We start from the raw sequence: 14,936 nt of genomic DNA on the forward strand, positions 1-14,936 counted from the left end.
AAAAAGCTCACTCTTGCCTAGATTCAGCTTGTACCCTGAGATTGATCCAAACTTTTTAAGAACAGATAGGGCACGTGGCAATGAGGTATCGGGGTTGGAGATAAACAAAAAGAGGTCATCAGCATATAGCGAGACTTTCTGCTCCCAGCCCGCCCTGATTATGCCTTGAATGGCATCATTAGAGCGTAGTGCAATGGCGAGAGGCTCGATTGCCAAAGCAACCAACAAGGGGGAGAGTGGGCAATCCTGTCTGGATCCGCGGTGCAAGGGAAAATAGTCAGAGGACAAGTTATTAGTCCGTACCGAAGCCATGGGGGAAAAATAAAGAATCTTTATCCACGCAATGAATTTGGGGCCAAAGCCAAATCTATAAAGGGCAGCTGTTAGGTAGTCCCACTCAACGTGGTCAAACGCTTTTTCGGCATCAAGTGAGACCACCACCTCCGGGTCCTCCGACGCTGGGGAGTACAGTATATTCATAAGGCACCTAATATTGAAAAATAAATGCCTTTCTCACAAAGCCAGTCTGGTCAGAGTGTATTACTTGGTGCAGCAAGCCTTCCATACGGATGGCTAAAAGCTTAGCTAGGATTTTGTAATCACAGTTTAAAAGCGAGATTGGGCGATAGGATCCACATTCCAGGGGGTCTTTGTTTTTCTTTAGTAGTAATGAAATTGAAGCCTGATAAAGACTAGGCGGTAGCTTTGAAGTATTGAGGCACTCTGCAAATAGTCGAGACAAGAATGGGCAAAGCAGACCGGAAAATGTCCTGTAAAATTCGGTTTGAAAACCGTTCGGACCCGGTGATTTACCACTTTTCATTGCGGACACTGCTGTTGCAATCTCCTCAAGCGTAAATTCTTCTTCTAGATAGTCATGGGAGTCTGTATCAATTGAAGGCATATTCAAGCCATTAAAGAAGGAGTCAATCAGCAAGGGGTCTTGAGGGGATTCAGAGGTGTATAGCGCAGAGTAAAATTGTTTAAATTGATCATTGATCTCTTTATGTATAACTGTGGTGGCACCAGACGGAGTCCTTATTTGTGGGATTAAACGTGAGGCCTCAGATTTACAGATCTGATGCGCAAGGAGTTTACTGGCCTTGTCGCCTTGTTCATAGACTTTGTATCGAGCTCGCAAGAGTAACTGTTCAGCTTGCCTGGTAGAAAGCTCATCAAATTCAGATTGGAGTAGTTGGCGCTCTTTATGCAGATCAGAGGAAGGATCCGTAGCATACTTCTCATCCAGTGTGGCTATGGACTCGCTCAGGTCCCGAAGTCGCTGGGAGCGAACTCTGTTTTGGTTGGCTGTATAAGAAATAATTTGGCCACGTAGGTATGCTTTGAGAGACTCCCATATGGTAGAGCAGGACATACCTGGTGTTGAATTCGTTTCTAGGAATAAGGTGATTTCAGAAGAGATGAAATTGACAAACTCCTTAACTGAGAGTAAAATGGGGTTGAGACGCCATTGATAACACATAGGAGGTCGCTGGGGAAACTCTAGTTCAAGCACTAATGGTGAATGGTCAGAAATAACAATACTCTCGTAAGTACACTGCCGAAGGTTAGGCAGAAGTTTTTTGTCCAAAAAGAAGTAATCAATCCGGGGTTATATTTGATGAACATGAGAATAAAAGGAATATAGTCTATCTGGAGGATGTAGGAAACGCCAGGCCTCAAACATAGCATATTTCTGAAGAAAGGATTGAATAAGTAGGGCACATTTAGATGGGCCTGTATTTGTTTTGAGGACTTGTCAAGAAGAAAACAGTTCACCGGTTACTATGACGTATCGTCCCTTAGGATCAGCAATAACCTCAGAAGCTACAAAGGGAGTAGCTTTATCAACCAGAATAGCAGCACCTCTTGATTTACTATGAAAGTTTGAGTGGAACACTTGACCAACCCAGTCCTTACGCATCCTAAAATGCTCACCAGTCCTCAAGTGAGTCTCTTGTAGAAATGCAATATTTGCATTCAAACCCTTTAAGTGTGTCAACACCCTCTTACGCTTCAACGGGTTGTTAACCCCTTTGGTATTCCAAGAAATGTACTTGATTGTATTATTTCGGCCCCTCTGGGCATTCCCGTTATTCAACCATGTCATTAGAGCATAGAATGGAAAAGCAATGAGCGCCCAAAACCCCCAGAATAACTTGTCTCAGAGTAATAATGTACGGTGGTAAATGTTTGAAAAAGTACCCCCTCCCCCCATCCCAGACAATACCTCCCCAAACGAGGTACAAGCCTAAATGGAACATGTTCTCTTCGCACAGTATGTCTGTGAGAGTGCGGTCTTAAACCTAAACCCACAGTCCCGCCCTTGTACAAACGGAATGACAAAAGCACCCCCTGTAGATGTATATAATTGTATTCCCGGTCTTATAACAGGCATTGAGAGGGAAAATAAATAAAATGTATAAAGGCTCTCAGCCAAAAATCTAATTTGAAGTAAGGAAATCATAGTAACACAATCAAAAATAATAGTAATTATAATAGTAGTCTAGTTGAAGCTGAGACAGCTTACAACCAATACCAAAAAACTACGTGTGCGCAACGTTGAATGTTTGCTGGGCATAAATGACACTCAAAACTTTTAAAATTAAAGTGAGGCCCCAAAAACCGTGTAGCCTCAGGAGACATTTACTGTTAACTGGGTCAATGCAAACAGATGCAGTAAACAAATAACCAAAAATATTTTGAGTCACCGAGACAATGTGTAAACAAACTAAGTAGGTGAGCGAGATAAGGCACGCACACTAGACGATCAAAACATTAGATCACATCAAATAAGCCTGAATAGTTTCACCAACTGTACAAGACTAGCCTGTTATGCCTAAGCATAATTGTACCACAAGTGGGTTACTTACTATCCACAGTACGCAAGCAACAGTTGCTGAACTGTGAGCATATTCAAGACTTCTTGATGTGATGTTGAATGTGAGCCATAGCCTCATCCGGAGATTCAAATGTGTAGTCTTTACCCTCGTGAGATATCCATAAACGGGTCTGGAATCGAAGTCCGTACTTCACACTTGGATGGTCCCGAAGTACTCGTTTGGCCTGTCCGAAAGCTGCGCGCTGCCTGGAAACAGTGGGGGAGTAGTCCTGGTAGATGGAAAAGCTCTGTCCTTGAAAGCTCAGAGTGGTATTGCGGGCTCGTCGGAGGATCTCCATCTTCTCATGAAAAAAGTGCACTCAAAGAATTATGTCACGGGGCCTCTCCCCATCCCGGGGCTTTGGGCGCAGCGACCAGTGGGCTCGATCAATCAGGGGCTTTTCATCTAAGGCAAGAACATCCTTCAGCAGCCCCGAAACGAAATCCGTGGCGCGATGCATTTCGGCGGACTCTGGGACCGATACAAGTCTCAGATTATTGCGGCGAGAGAATCCCTCTAGACTCACGCAGCTCTCCTTCACCTTTTTCAAATCCGCAGCTAGGCGTTTAACTTCAGCCTCCAGGGATGTAGTTAAATCGGAGACATTAGTAGCGGAGGCCTCCAGTGCCGCAATCGTTGTAGTGTGTGACGCAGTTGTTGTTTTGAGTATTGTGATTGCTGGCACAGTCTCGTTCCGCAGGATGGTTAAATCTGCTTTTAAAGTATCAGAAACCTCCTGTATTCTGGCCTCAATCGTAGCAACCACCTGTGTTTTCATTTCAACTATCTCCGAGCGTAGTAGTTTGATGGCCTCGAGAATGTTCATTTCGGCGCCGCCAGGCCAAGCCGCGCCCCCGGTTAAAGTGTGCGTCCCCGGGCCCTCAGACTCAGGAGAGGGCGGTGATGAGAGCGGGTCTTGTAGGCCGGGTTTTCTCAAAGTCATGCTTTTGGCCTTATGTTTGGTCGACATGCTGACATTCGGAAGCAAAGTAGTCTTGTTTTTTACGGAAAGGGATCACCAAATTAATATTTGAAAATAAATACGGTTCTGCTGCAGAATTCACATAAACTTTAAGAATACCACGGGAGCAAACGGAAAACACGTCAGTCGCACATGGCGTCCCATACCATCCCCCCAGATGTCCAAACTTTTGACTGGTACTGTCAGGGGATGACACTGGAGATGAGAAGCGAGTATGGGGAGTCAATCATTTCATAGGGAACGAGACAGGACAGCATCAGCACACGGGTAATACAAACAAATTACAATCAATGCAGCAGCGGGGAACAGAGCTGGGGAACTGACAAATATAGGGGAGGTGATAAACATATTTAACCTTTATTTAACCAGGTAAGCTAGTTGAGAACAAGTTCTCATTTACAACTGCGACCTGGCCAAGATGAAGCAAAGCAGTGCGACAGAAACAACAACACAGAGTTACATGGAATAAACAAGCGTACAATCAATAACACAATAGAAAAGAAGAAAAAAAGTCTATATACATTGTGTGCAAATTGCATGAGGAGGTATGACAATAAATAGGCCATAGTAGCAAAGTAATTACAATTTAGCAAATTAACACTGGAGTAGATGAGGAGATGATGATGAGCAGATGATGGTGTGTAAGTAGTGATACGGGTGTGCAAAAGAGCAGCAAAGTAAATAAAAACAATATGGGGATGAGGTAGGTAGATTGGGTGGGCTATTTACTGATGGACTATGTACAGCTGCAGCGATCGGTTAGCTGCTCAGGTAGCTGATGTTTAAAGTTAGTGAGGAAAATGTAAGTCTCCAGCTTCAGCGAGTTTTGCAATTCGTTCCAGTCACTGGCAGCAGAGAACTGGAAGGAAAAGCGGCCAAAGGAGGTGTTGGTTTTGGGGATGACCAGTGAGATATACCTGCTGGAGCGTGTGCTACGGGTGGGTGTTGTTATCGTGACCAGTGAGCTGAGATAAGGAGGAGCTTTACCTAGCATAGACATGTAGATGACCTGGAGCCAGTGGGTCTGGCGACGAATATATAGCGAGGACTAGCCGACTAGAGCATACAGGTCGCAGTGGTGGGTGGTATAAGGCGCTTTGGTAACAAAATGCATGGCACTGTGATAGACTGCATACAATTTGTTGAGTAGAGTATTGGAAGCTATTTTGTAGATGACATCACCGAAATCAAGGATCAGTAGGATAGTCAGTTTTACTAGGGTAAGTTTGGCAGTGTGAGTGAAAGAGGCTTTGTTGTGAAATAGAAAGCCAATTTTAGATTTGATTTTGGATTGGAGATGTTTGATAGTTTGGAAGGAGAGTTTACAGTCTAGCCAGACATCTAGGTATTTGTAGTTGTCCACGTATTCTAGTTCGGAACCGTCCAGAGTAGTAATGCTAGTCGGGCGGGCAGCGAACGGTTGAAAAGCATGCATTTGGTTTTGCTAGTGTTTAAGAGCAGTTGGAGGCCACGGAAGGAGTGTTGAATGGCATTGAAGCTTTTTTGGAGGTTAGTTAACACAGTGTCCAAAGAAGGGCCAGATGTATACAGAATGGTGTCGTCTGCATAGAGGTGGATCAGGGAATCACCTGCTGCAAGAGCGACATCGCTGATATATACAGAGAAAACAGTCGGCCCGAGAATTGATCCCTGCACCCCCATAGAGACTGTCAGAGGTCCGGACAACAGGCCCTCCTGATGAGTGAGTGCGCCAGGAGTGAAGAGTGGGAGCAGGCGTAACAGGTACTGTACTATGAGACAGTTGTGGGATGTGATGGATCCCAAATTAATACAACCACGTGCATCAATTTTAGAAGCAATGAGGCTGATGCAACTGATCAGAACATTGAGGTTAAAATGTTGATGAACTATTAGGCAATTTCTTCACATAAGCACAGCAATGCACACACGGCATTCGGCTATAAGCACAGCAATGCACACACGGCATTCGGCTATAAGCACAGGTTTTCCAAAATTCAATCAATTAGCGGGAAAACACTAATCTCAAAAGTGATCGTAACTTGAACCAAACTTGAAACGCGTTGCCTATGTATGTCAGTTAGGCTCTACACTGGTTGTGAAGCGGATTGTCCTTCATTTTAAGAAGTTATTTGACCACTTTAGTTGTGATACAAACCTTATCAAACCAAATCAAAATCCTTGTGGAATGTCCATGCTCCTCTCTTTGTTTAGCCAGATGTCAGAATCACACCCCGTCCATCTTCATCCTGGGTCTGACCCTGCTCTCTGATCCTAGGCAATTTCCTCTTATCTGATTAGGTCAACTTTTCATACATTTGCATACACACAGTTCCATGGCCTAAACTCCATTAATACTCACAGTAATCATTCACTAAACAGGATACAAACTAACTACAGTATAACTTGAAACATGTTACATTTGAATAGAATTCATCACTACTAACGACCATCAGCAGCATCAGAGCTTGAAGAAGCCTAGGTACGCAACTAAACGGTCACATGGAATTTGACTGCGATCATGATGCGTGACCGCCGGTGTGGCGGTAATGTGGTCACTGTAACAGCCCTCATGTCAGTTATTGTGTGTGTGTTGGTGACAATTGTTAGTAGTGTGTGCTGTTTCGTTTGACTCAACCATTGTGAGTCAAGGCTTTATCTTCATTAGGATGGTGTAGGCATGACTATTGTGCATGTATTAGAAGTAAGAAGGAACCCCTCTCGTCCTCATAGGTTCGTCAGAGGACAGCGAGGACGTCCCTCACTCTGACTCTGTGGAGCTGCAAGAGTATCCCCACCCCAGGGGTCGGAGTTCAAGTCCTCAGTCGGCACATCCGCCTCTGTGCTTTCGACGGTACTCAGGTGGGATACCTCTACCCTGTCGTGCTCACCCATGATGCCTTTTTGACTGGATTGTGTCTTTCTACACTCTTCTCTTGCCCAACATTTGTTCCTTCCAACATATCTAGCTCTTTTTATATAATGTCAGTGAGGCTGTTGTGAATGTTGTGAGTGAGGGTAAATCATTTCATTGTTGACTGTCTACTCTTTTTAGGTTCTTAGTAACATCCACACCATCCGAGCCACTTGCAATGCAAAAAACGTCAAGACCTGGTCCTTTTCTCCCCGGGTACTACATCATTTAGACATCACTGAACACTCAAGCAATTGAAATGGAGCAGAGCGTACCATGCTGTATAGTCTGAATGTATTTCTGTAAAGCTAAAAGTTTAGTTTAAATGCTTGTTTGGTTTGGTTTCGCAGATGACTGGGAATCTACCCAGTCTTTTGGACGGGGACTGTTTTCTGAGGTGCAACTCGGACGCTCCTGAGCTGGGAATATTATTTGAACTTGGAGTCACATACATCCGAAATGTAAGCGTTTCTTATACCATTCCTGAGAAAGACTACTCAAGTCTACGTTGTCTCTCAATACACTAGCCATGTCTGTAGACTAACCCCTCTAGCCATGCCCTAGGGTGTAGCTGTTATTTCTCCAACGGTGTACTTCAAATGATTCTTATTTGCATTTATTTATATTGAGCTCTTGCTCTCCAGTCTACAGGTGAGAGAGGAGACCTGAGCTGTGGCTGGGCCTTCCTGAAGCTCTTTGACACCAACGGAGCACCTGTCCCACACAGGTACTGTACTGCTCCTCTGCTGGCCCAGCGCCACAAAGACTCGCAGCTCGATGTCGCCATCAACACAGATGCCCTAAGAGATATCAAAATCTGATTTCATTGATCGGGTTACGTACTGTAATGTACATGAGGGTGTTGTAGAACACGAAGCTCATCTAGTCAGATTGGTGTTGCCCCTGTTTCACCTGTTCTGGTGATCAGATACAGAGGAGAACCAGACTGCTTTTCCCACAGTAGTACAGTACAGTATGTGTTGCAGTAGCTGTTTGTCACTGATGAGGAATTCTCTCGGGCTGATTCTCTCGGGCAGACCTGTTCTGAAGCCAAAAATGACTCGCAGCCCAGTGTCGTCATCAACACATACAGTATGTCAGAAGAGATTTCATAATCTGGGAGTGAATCTCATGCCTGTGTCTGTCTGTCTGTATTTGTCTGTATCTGTCTGTAGGACCTATGAATTGCTTGTGCATGGAGGCACACCGTATGAAAAGGACGTAGAGGTAGATCCAGCTTTAACAAGAGGAGGTATGAGCATGCAAAAAGTGCATGTTAATTACATGTTAATAAATACATTTCTATTGAATTGAAAGAGGTCATTATGACTAATGGTATGTTGAGAATTGGAGTTTCTGAGGTTCTCATCGTCCCTGTGATCTCTTTCTGGCCCCAGCCACAGGAACAGGCATGTTCCAGCAGATGATGTTGTCCAGGAAACTCCCTAAACTCTTCCTCAAACTGAAATCGCCAAACGTTCGTACAAGGTCACAGCTGAGGTGAGTGTGGATTTTGGAATCGAAGCTACAGCACCTCTTGTCACATAGTAGTTTTGATGTTCCTGTAGCTAGCCAACTCCTCTCCCTGCTTTGTCAGTGCTCTTCCAGACACTCTAGTGGGCAGTCTCTGCAGTATACACCTGCTGGTTCTGCACAGACAACTACTGGCAGATATTCTGCTTATGGACAGGGCAACCATGCAGAATGCAGGTAACGCACGCACGCACACACACTCCCACACACTCCCACATACCAATGGGTAGGGATAATGGGTGGACTGTATATGAAATGTTGGATACAGCATCACCACCATTGATCAGGTCAAATACTTTGTGTACCTGATTGTGTCTTCCACGTAGAACAGAGTCCGGTTTCCCAATAGCGATCGAACTTAGGCTTACGAGTGTTTTTTAACGATGTGTCGTTCCTATAATGGCCGGAGATGTCACATATTTTCCTAAACAGCACGCAGAGAGAATGTTGGAGCACGTGTTGATACTGATAGGATCGAAAGAAAGGCAGCACTTCTCTCAGATCAGCTTTCTCCATTCATACTGATGATGGATCAGCACCTAGACTATGTGTTCTCTCATAGCCCGAGAGCATCTGGTTGTTGTGGTGTTGGCACAGGGCTACTCATTTCTCCTAATTGGAGATTTTTGTCCCCTTCCTCACTCAACTGTCCTCATTTGAATTCCATGCTGTCACTGTCACTCGTCCACTCAAGCTTAACATTGTTGTCATCTATCACCCACCAGGTGCTCTTCAAGAGTTCCTCAATGAGCTTTACACCTTGATGAACTCATTTCCTGACAATGGTTCACCGCTCTTTGTGCTTGGTGACTTCAACCTCCTGACGTCTGCCTTCATTTAATTTCTTTACAACTTTCTTTCCCCTCCTTGCCTCATGACCTCACCCTTCCCAATCCCCTCCAACTCACAAGGCAGGCAACACACTTGACCTCGTCTTTACTAGAGGCTGCACGCCTACTAATCTCACTGCAACCCCCCTCCAGGTCTCTGATCACTACTTTGTTTCCTTTTCTGTCTCCCTCTCCTCCAACCCTAGCCACTCAGCCCCTACCCAGATGGTCATGTACCGTTGCAATCTTCACTCTCTCTCTCTCCCACTACTCCTCTTCTATCCTATAATCTCTCCCTTCTGTTAAATCCTTCTGTCTCCTGGTTCTCCCTCTTCAACCCTAGTCTCATCCTATGACTCGCACTGTCCCCTTTCCTCCCGGCCGGCTCGGTCCTGCCCGCTCATACCTCTCCATCAGGGTTGACAACTCAACAGTGTCCCCTCCCAGAGTGCAAAGAACCTTGTAGTTTTCTGCAAACATCAAAGCAGTGACTCGTTCATGCTCTACATCAAACCCCTCCAGCTTATCCAGAACACCACAGCACGCCTGGTGTTCAACCTTCCCAATTTCTCTCATGTCACCCCGCTCCTCTGCACACTCCACTGGCTTCCAGTCAAGGCTCACATCCAATACAAGACCATGGTACTTGCCTACAGAGCCCCTCCCTACCTTCAGGTTATGATCAAACCCTGCACCCCAACCCGAGCACTCCATTCAGGCACCTCTGGCCTCTTGGCCTTCCTACTCCTACGGGAGGGAAGCTTCCGCTTAGGCCCACCTTTTCTGTCCTGGCACCCCAATAGTGGAACCAGCTTCTCCCTGAAGCTAGGACAGCAGAGTCTACCCATCTCCCGAAATCATCTAAAACCCTACCTCTTCAAAGAGTAATCCCACCACACCCCGTTTTCACCCAACCTGAAATATTACCACCTATATGGCTGCAAATATTGAGACGGCTTATTCTAATGCTTACCCAATAATGATGCACTAAATCACAGATTGTACATCATTGCGCACATTTTTACACATTCTGAAATATATTGAGGAAAAGATAAGACTGTATGTGGCCTATTGGAAAAATAGAAGTCAATTGATTGAGTAAAATTGATTTTAATATGATTACTATATATACAGTGCCTGCAGAAAGTATTCATACCCCTTGACTTATTCCACATTTTGTTGTTGCAGCCTAAATTCAAATTTGTTTGTTTTTCTCACCCATCTACACACTGCCCCATAATGACAAAGTGAAAACATGCTTTTAGAACATTTAATTTATTGAACATTTAATATCCCATTTACATGAGTATTTATACCCCTGAGTCAATACTTTGTAGAAGCACCTTTGGAGGTGATTACAGCTGTGAGTCTGTAATACCTACATGTTTCCCTGACTCAGTCTATAATACCTACATGTTTCAAGCAAACCACCATAGTCCCTGTGCCCAAGACTACCGCCCCGTAGCACTCACATCTGTAGCTATTAAATGCTTTGAAAGGCTGGTCATGGCTCACATCAACATCAACACCATCATCCTAGACACCCTGGACCCACTCCAATTCTCATACTGCCCCAACAGATCCACAGATGGCGCAATCTCTAATGAAGTCCACACTGCCCTTTCCCACCTGGACAAATGGAACACCTATTTGAGAATGCTGTTCATTGACTACAGCTCTGCATTCAACACCATAGTGCCCTCCAAGCTCTTCACTTAGCTAAGGACCCTGGGACTGAACACTTCCTTCTGCAGCTGGATCTTGGACTTCCTGACGGGCAAACCCCAGGTGGTGAGTGTAGGCAACAACACCTCCGCCACGCTGACCCTCAACACGGGGCCCCTTCAGGGGTGCGTGCTCAGTCTCTGTGTGACTGTGTGGCCAAGCACGATTCCAACACCATCATTAAAGTTTGCCAACGACATGATGGTAGTAGGCCTGATCACCAACAATGATGAGACAGCCTATAGGGAGGAGGTCAGAGACCTGGTGGTAGGCCTGATCACCAACAATGATGAGACAGCCTATAGGGAGGAGGTCAGAGACCTGGTGGTAGGCCTGATCACCAACAATGATGAGACAGCCTATAGGGAGGAGGTCAGAGACCTGGTGGTAGGCCTGATCACCAACAATGATGAGACAGCCTATAGGGAGGAGGTCAGAGACCTGGTGGTAGGCCTGATCACCAACAATGATGAGACAGCCTATAGGGAGGAGGTCAGCGACCTGGTGGTAGGCCTGATCACCAACAATGATGAGACAGCCTATAGGGAGGAGGTCAGAGACCTGGTGGTAGGCCTGATCACCAACAATGATGAGACAGCCTATAGGGAGGAGGTCAGCGACCTGGTGGTAGGCCTGATCACCAACAATGATGAGACAGCCTATAGGGAGGAGGTCAGAGACCTGGCAGTGTGGTGCGAGGACAACAACCTCTCCCTCAACGTGAGCAAGACTAAGGGGCTTGTCGTGGACTATAGGAAACTGAGGGCTGAACACGCCCCCATTCACATCGACAGGGATGTAGTGAAGCGGGTTGGGAGATTCAAGTTCCTTGGTGTCCACATCACTAAGGCCCTATCATGGTCCAAAAACATAAATTGTGAAAAGTGCATGAAAACGCCTCTTCCCCCTTAATAGGCTGAAAAGGTTTGGCATGAACCCTCAGGGCCTCAAAAGGTTCTACAGTTGCACCATTGAGAGCATCTTGACTGGCTGCATCACCGCTTCGTATAGCAACTGCTCTGCATACAAACGCAAGACGCTACAAAGGGTAGTGCGTAAGGCCCAGTACATCGCTCCCTGCCGTCAAGAGAGAGAGTGAGAGAGAGCTAGCTATATTTCACGGTATATATTTTTTTTCACTTACTTAGCTAGCATCGAATGCTGCAAGCTAGTTTGGCCAACCCAAACACCTGGCTCAAACAGAGAGGGATGCTATATTAGATAGCTGGCTATCCAACACTGGAACTCTTCCAAGATTTTGTTTTATTAATTTATTGCCACCAGGACCCACCGGTATAACTGCGGTATAAGTGCTTGCTGCTGACTGTACAATACTGCAGTGGTTCCCAACCTTTTTGGTTATTGTACCATCAACCGAATTTTGCTCTGCCTGGAGTACTCCTGAAGTACCCCCTCATGTGCATTTTACCAATAAGCCTATGTTCTCATGCGTCTTCTCAAGTACCCCCTGTACTTGTGGATAGGCCAAATTACCAGAGGAGTCCTAGTACTGCTGTTTACTAGGACTCCTACGTTAGTTCTAGTAGCTATGTTGACTATGACCTGACACCGATGTAGGCTGTGTGTAGCGGTTATGATATGAAGGTTTGGCTTGGAAATGTTTTTTTGCCTGGTCACAGACAGCTGATGTGTTGTACACTGAAGTCCACAAGCGAATGGAAAAGGTGAGAGGAGGAGAACACGTAGATAGATGCAAGAAGGAATTATATATACAACAAGCTGTTTGTATGTGGCTGCTATGAAAGTTAACTGTGTTTGCATGTAATCAGGAGGGTATTCATTGCGCCAATTCTGTTGAAAACGTTTCTTAAGCGGAAGTGAACAAAACGGGGATAAACATACCTGAATTTGTCCAATATAAACTCTTGTTTGTAACTGTTGGACTAATGTGCACCTACTTTGTAAACTTTCATTCATTAGCTACTATGAACTGGTGTAAACTTTCATTCATTGGCTACCAAGTTCAATGAACTTTCATTCATTGGCAACCTCATGATGGGTGGAGGTAAAATGTAAGTATCATGTAGTAGCCTAAATCTATTCTATTGATGTTACATTGAGCTGGGTGAAAGGATTATGAATGACAGTCATCCAATATGCCATGTTCATAATTATAAAAAATTTAAAAATCATAACAATGTGGAATAAGTCAAGGGGTCTGAATGCTTACCGAATACACTGAATTCCCTCAATGACCTCAACTACCTCGTACCCCTGCACATTGACTCTGTACCGGTACTCCTTGTATATAGCCTTATTGTTTTTATTGTCTTACTATGTTTTTTTATTCAGCAAATATTTGTCTTACTTTTTAACTCTAAATTATTGCCGAATAGAACCGGTGTAAAGTCTACACCGGTTCTATTCAGCACATGAGTCTTTGTGGGTAATTCTCTAAGAGCTTTCCACACCTGGATTGTACAATATTTGGCAATTATTATAAAAATATATATTTTTAAGCTCTGTCATGTTAATTGTTGATCCTTGCTAGACAGCCATTTTCAAGTCTTGCCATAGATTTTCAAGTCAAAACTAACTAGGTCACTCAGGAACATTCAATATGGTCTTAGTAAGCAACTCCAGTGTATATTTGGCCTTGTGTTTTAGGTTATTGTCCTGCTGAAAGGTGAATTTGTCTCTAAGTGTCTGTTGGAAATCAGAATGAATCAGGTTTTCTGTTCAGACTTTGCCTGTGCTTATAGCTTTATTCTGTTTCTTTTTATAAAAAACTCCCTAGTTCCTGCCGATGACAAGAATGCCCATAACATAATACAGCCAACTCCATTGTAGTGGTCTCAGTGTCGTGTTGGATTTGCACCAAGCACAACGCTTTGTATTTCGGACAAAAATGTACATTCTTTGCCACATTGTTTTTGCAGTATTACTTAAGTAATACATATTTTCGAGTATTTTAATTCTGTTACAGGCTTCCTTCTTTTCACTCTGTCATTTAGGTTAGTTTTGTGGAGTAACTACAATGTTGATCCATCCTCAGTTTTGTCATATCACAACCATTCAACTCGTATCTCTTATAAAATCACCATGGGCCTCATGGTGAAATCCCTAAGCAATTTCCTTTCTCTCCGGCAACTGAGTTAGGAAAGACGCCTGTATCTTTGTAGCGACTGGGTGTATTGATACATCATCCAAAGGCCTTATTGATAACTTCACCATGCTCAAAGGGATTTTCACTGTCTGCTTTTTAAAAATTTACATCTACCAATTGGTGCCCTTCTTTGCAAGGCATTGAAAAACACCCTGTTCTTTGTGGTTGAATCTCTGCTTGAAATTCACTACTTGATTGAGGGACGTTACAGATCATTTTATGTATAGGGTAAAGAGTAGTTCTTAATTCTATTTGCTACCATGCAACTTATTTTGCGATTTCTTAAGCACATTTTTCCTCCTGAAATAATTTAGGATACTTTCGGTAGGCACTGTAGCCTATTTATCTTTTTATGCAAGTCATCTATTGGTTTTCATTTGAAAATGCTTCAAGCTAGATTTTAGCAATTGTAAAGGTCACAGACAGACAGACAGTCTCTCACTGTTGCCACCTGTTGTAGACCACCCTCAGCTCCCAGCTGTGCCCTGGACACCATATGTGAATTGATTGCACCCCATCTATCTTCAGAGTTCGTTCTGTTAGGTGACTTAAACTGGAATATGCTTAACACCCCGGCAGTCCTACAATCTAAGCTAAATGCTCTCAAATCTCACACAAATTATCAAGGAACCCACCAGGTACAACCCTAAATCCGTAAACATGGGCACCCTCATAGATATTATCCTGACTAACTTGCCCTCCAAATACACCTCTGCTGTTTTCAATCAGGATCTCAGCGATCACTGCCTAATTGCCTGGATCTGCTATGGGTCCGCGGTCAAACGACCACCCCTCATCACTGTCAAACGCTCCCTAAAACACTTCTGCGAGCAGGCCTTTCTAATCGACCTGGCCTGGGTATCCTGGAAGGATATTGACCTCATCGAGGATGCCTGGTCGTTCTTTAAAAGTAATTTCCTCACCATATTAAATAAGCATGCCCCTTTCAAAAAATGTTGAACTA

At 44.4% G+C, this 14,936-nt stretch overlaps 1 protein-coding gene across 1 annotated transcript in view; it reads left to right on the top strand.

Annotated features, from left to right (window-relative positions):
- The window catches only part of nphp1 (nephronophthisis 1), a 34,269-nt gene that overhangs the window by 13,793 nt on the left and 5,540 nt on the right, over positions 1-14,936 (top strand). Inside the window, exons 11-17 of the mRNA XM_046358370.1 lie at positions 6,577-6,705; positions 6,899-6,973; positions 7,108-7,218; positions 7,402-7,484; positions 7,933-8,009; positions 8,155-8,257; positions 8,355-8,467. Of these exons, the coding sequence (XP_046214326.1) occupies positions 6,577-6,705; positions 6,899-6,973; positions 7,108-7,218; positions 7,402-7,484; positions 7,933-8,009; positions 8,155-8,257; positions 8,355-8,467 (691 nt within the window). The remainder of the gene's footprint in view (positions 1-6,576; positions 6,706-6,898; positions 6,974-7,107; positions 7,219-7,401; positions 7,485-7,932; positions 8,010-8,154; positions 8,258-8,354; positions 8,468-14,936) is intronic.

This window comes from Oncorhynchus gorbuscha, linkage group LG08 (assembly GCF_021184085.1).
Source record: "Oncorhynchus gorbuscha isolate QuinsamMale2020 ecotype Even-year linkage group LG08, OgorEven_v1.0, whole genome shotgun sequence".
In the NCBI taxonomy this organism is placed as follows: domain Eukaryota; kingdom Metazoa; phylum Chordata; class Actinopteri; order Salmoniformes; family Salmonidae; genus Oncorhynchus; species Oncorhynchus gorbuscha.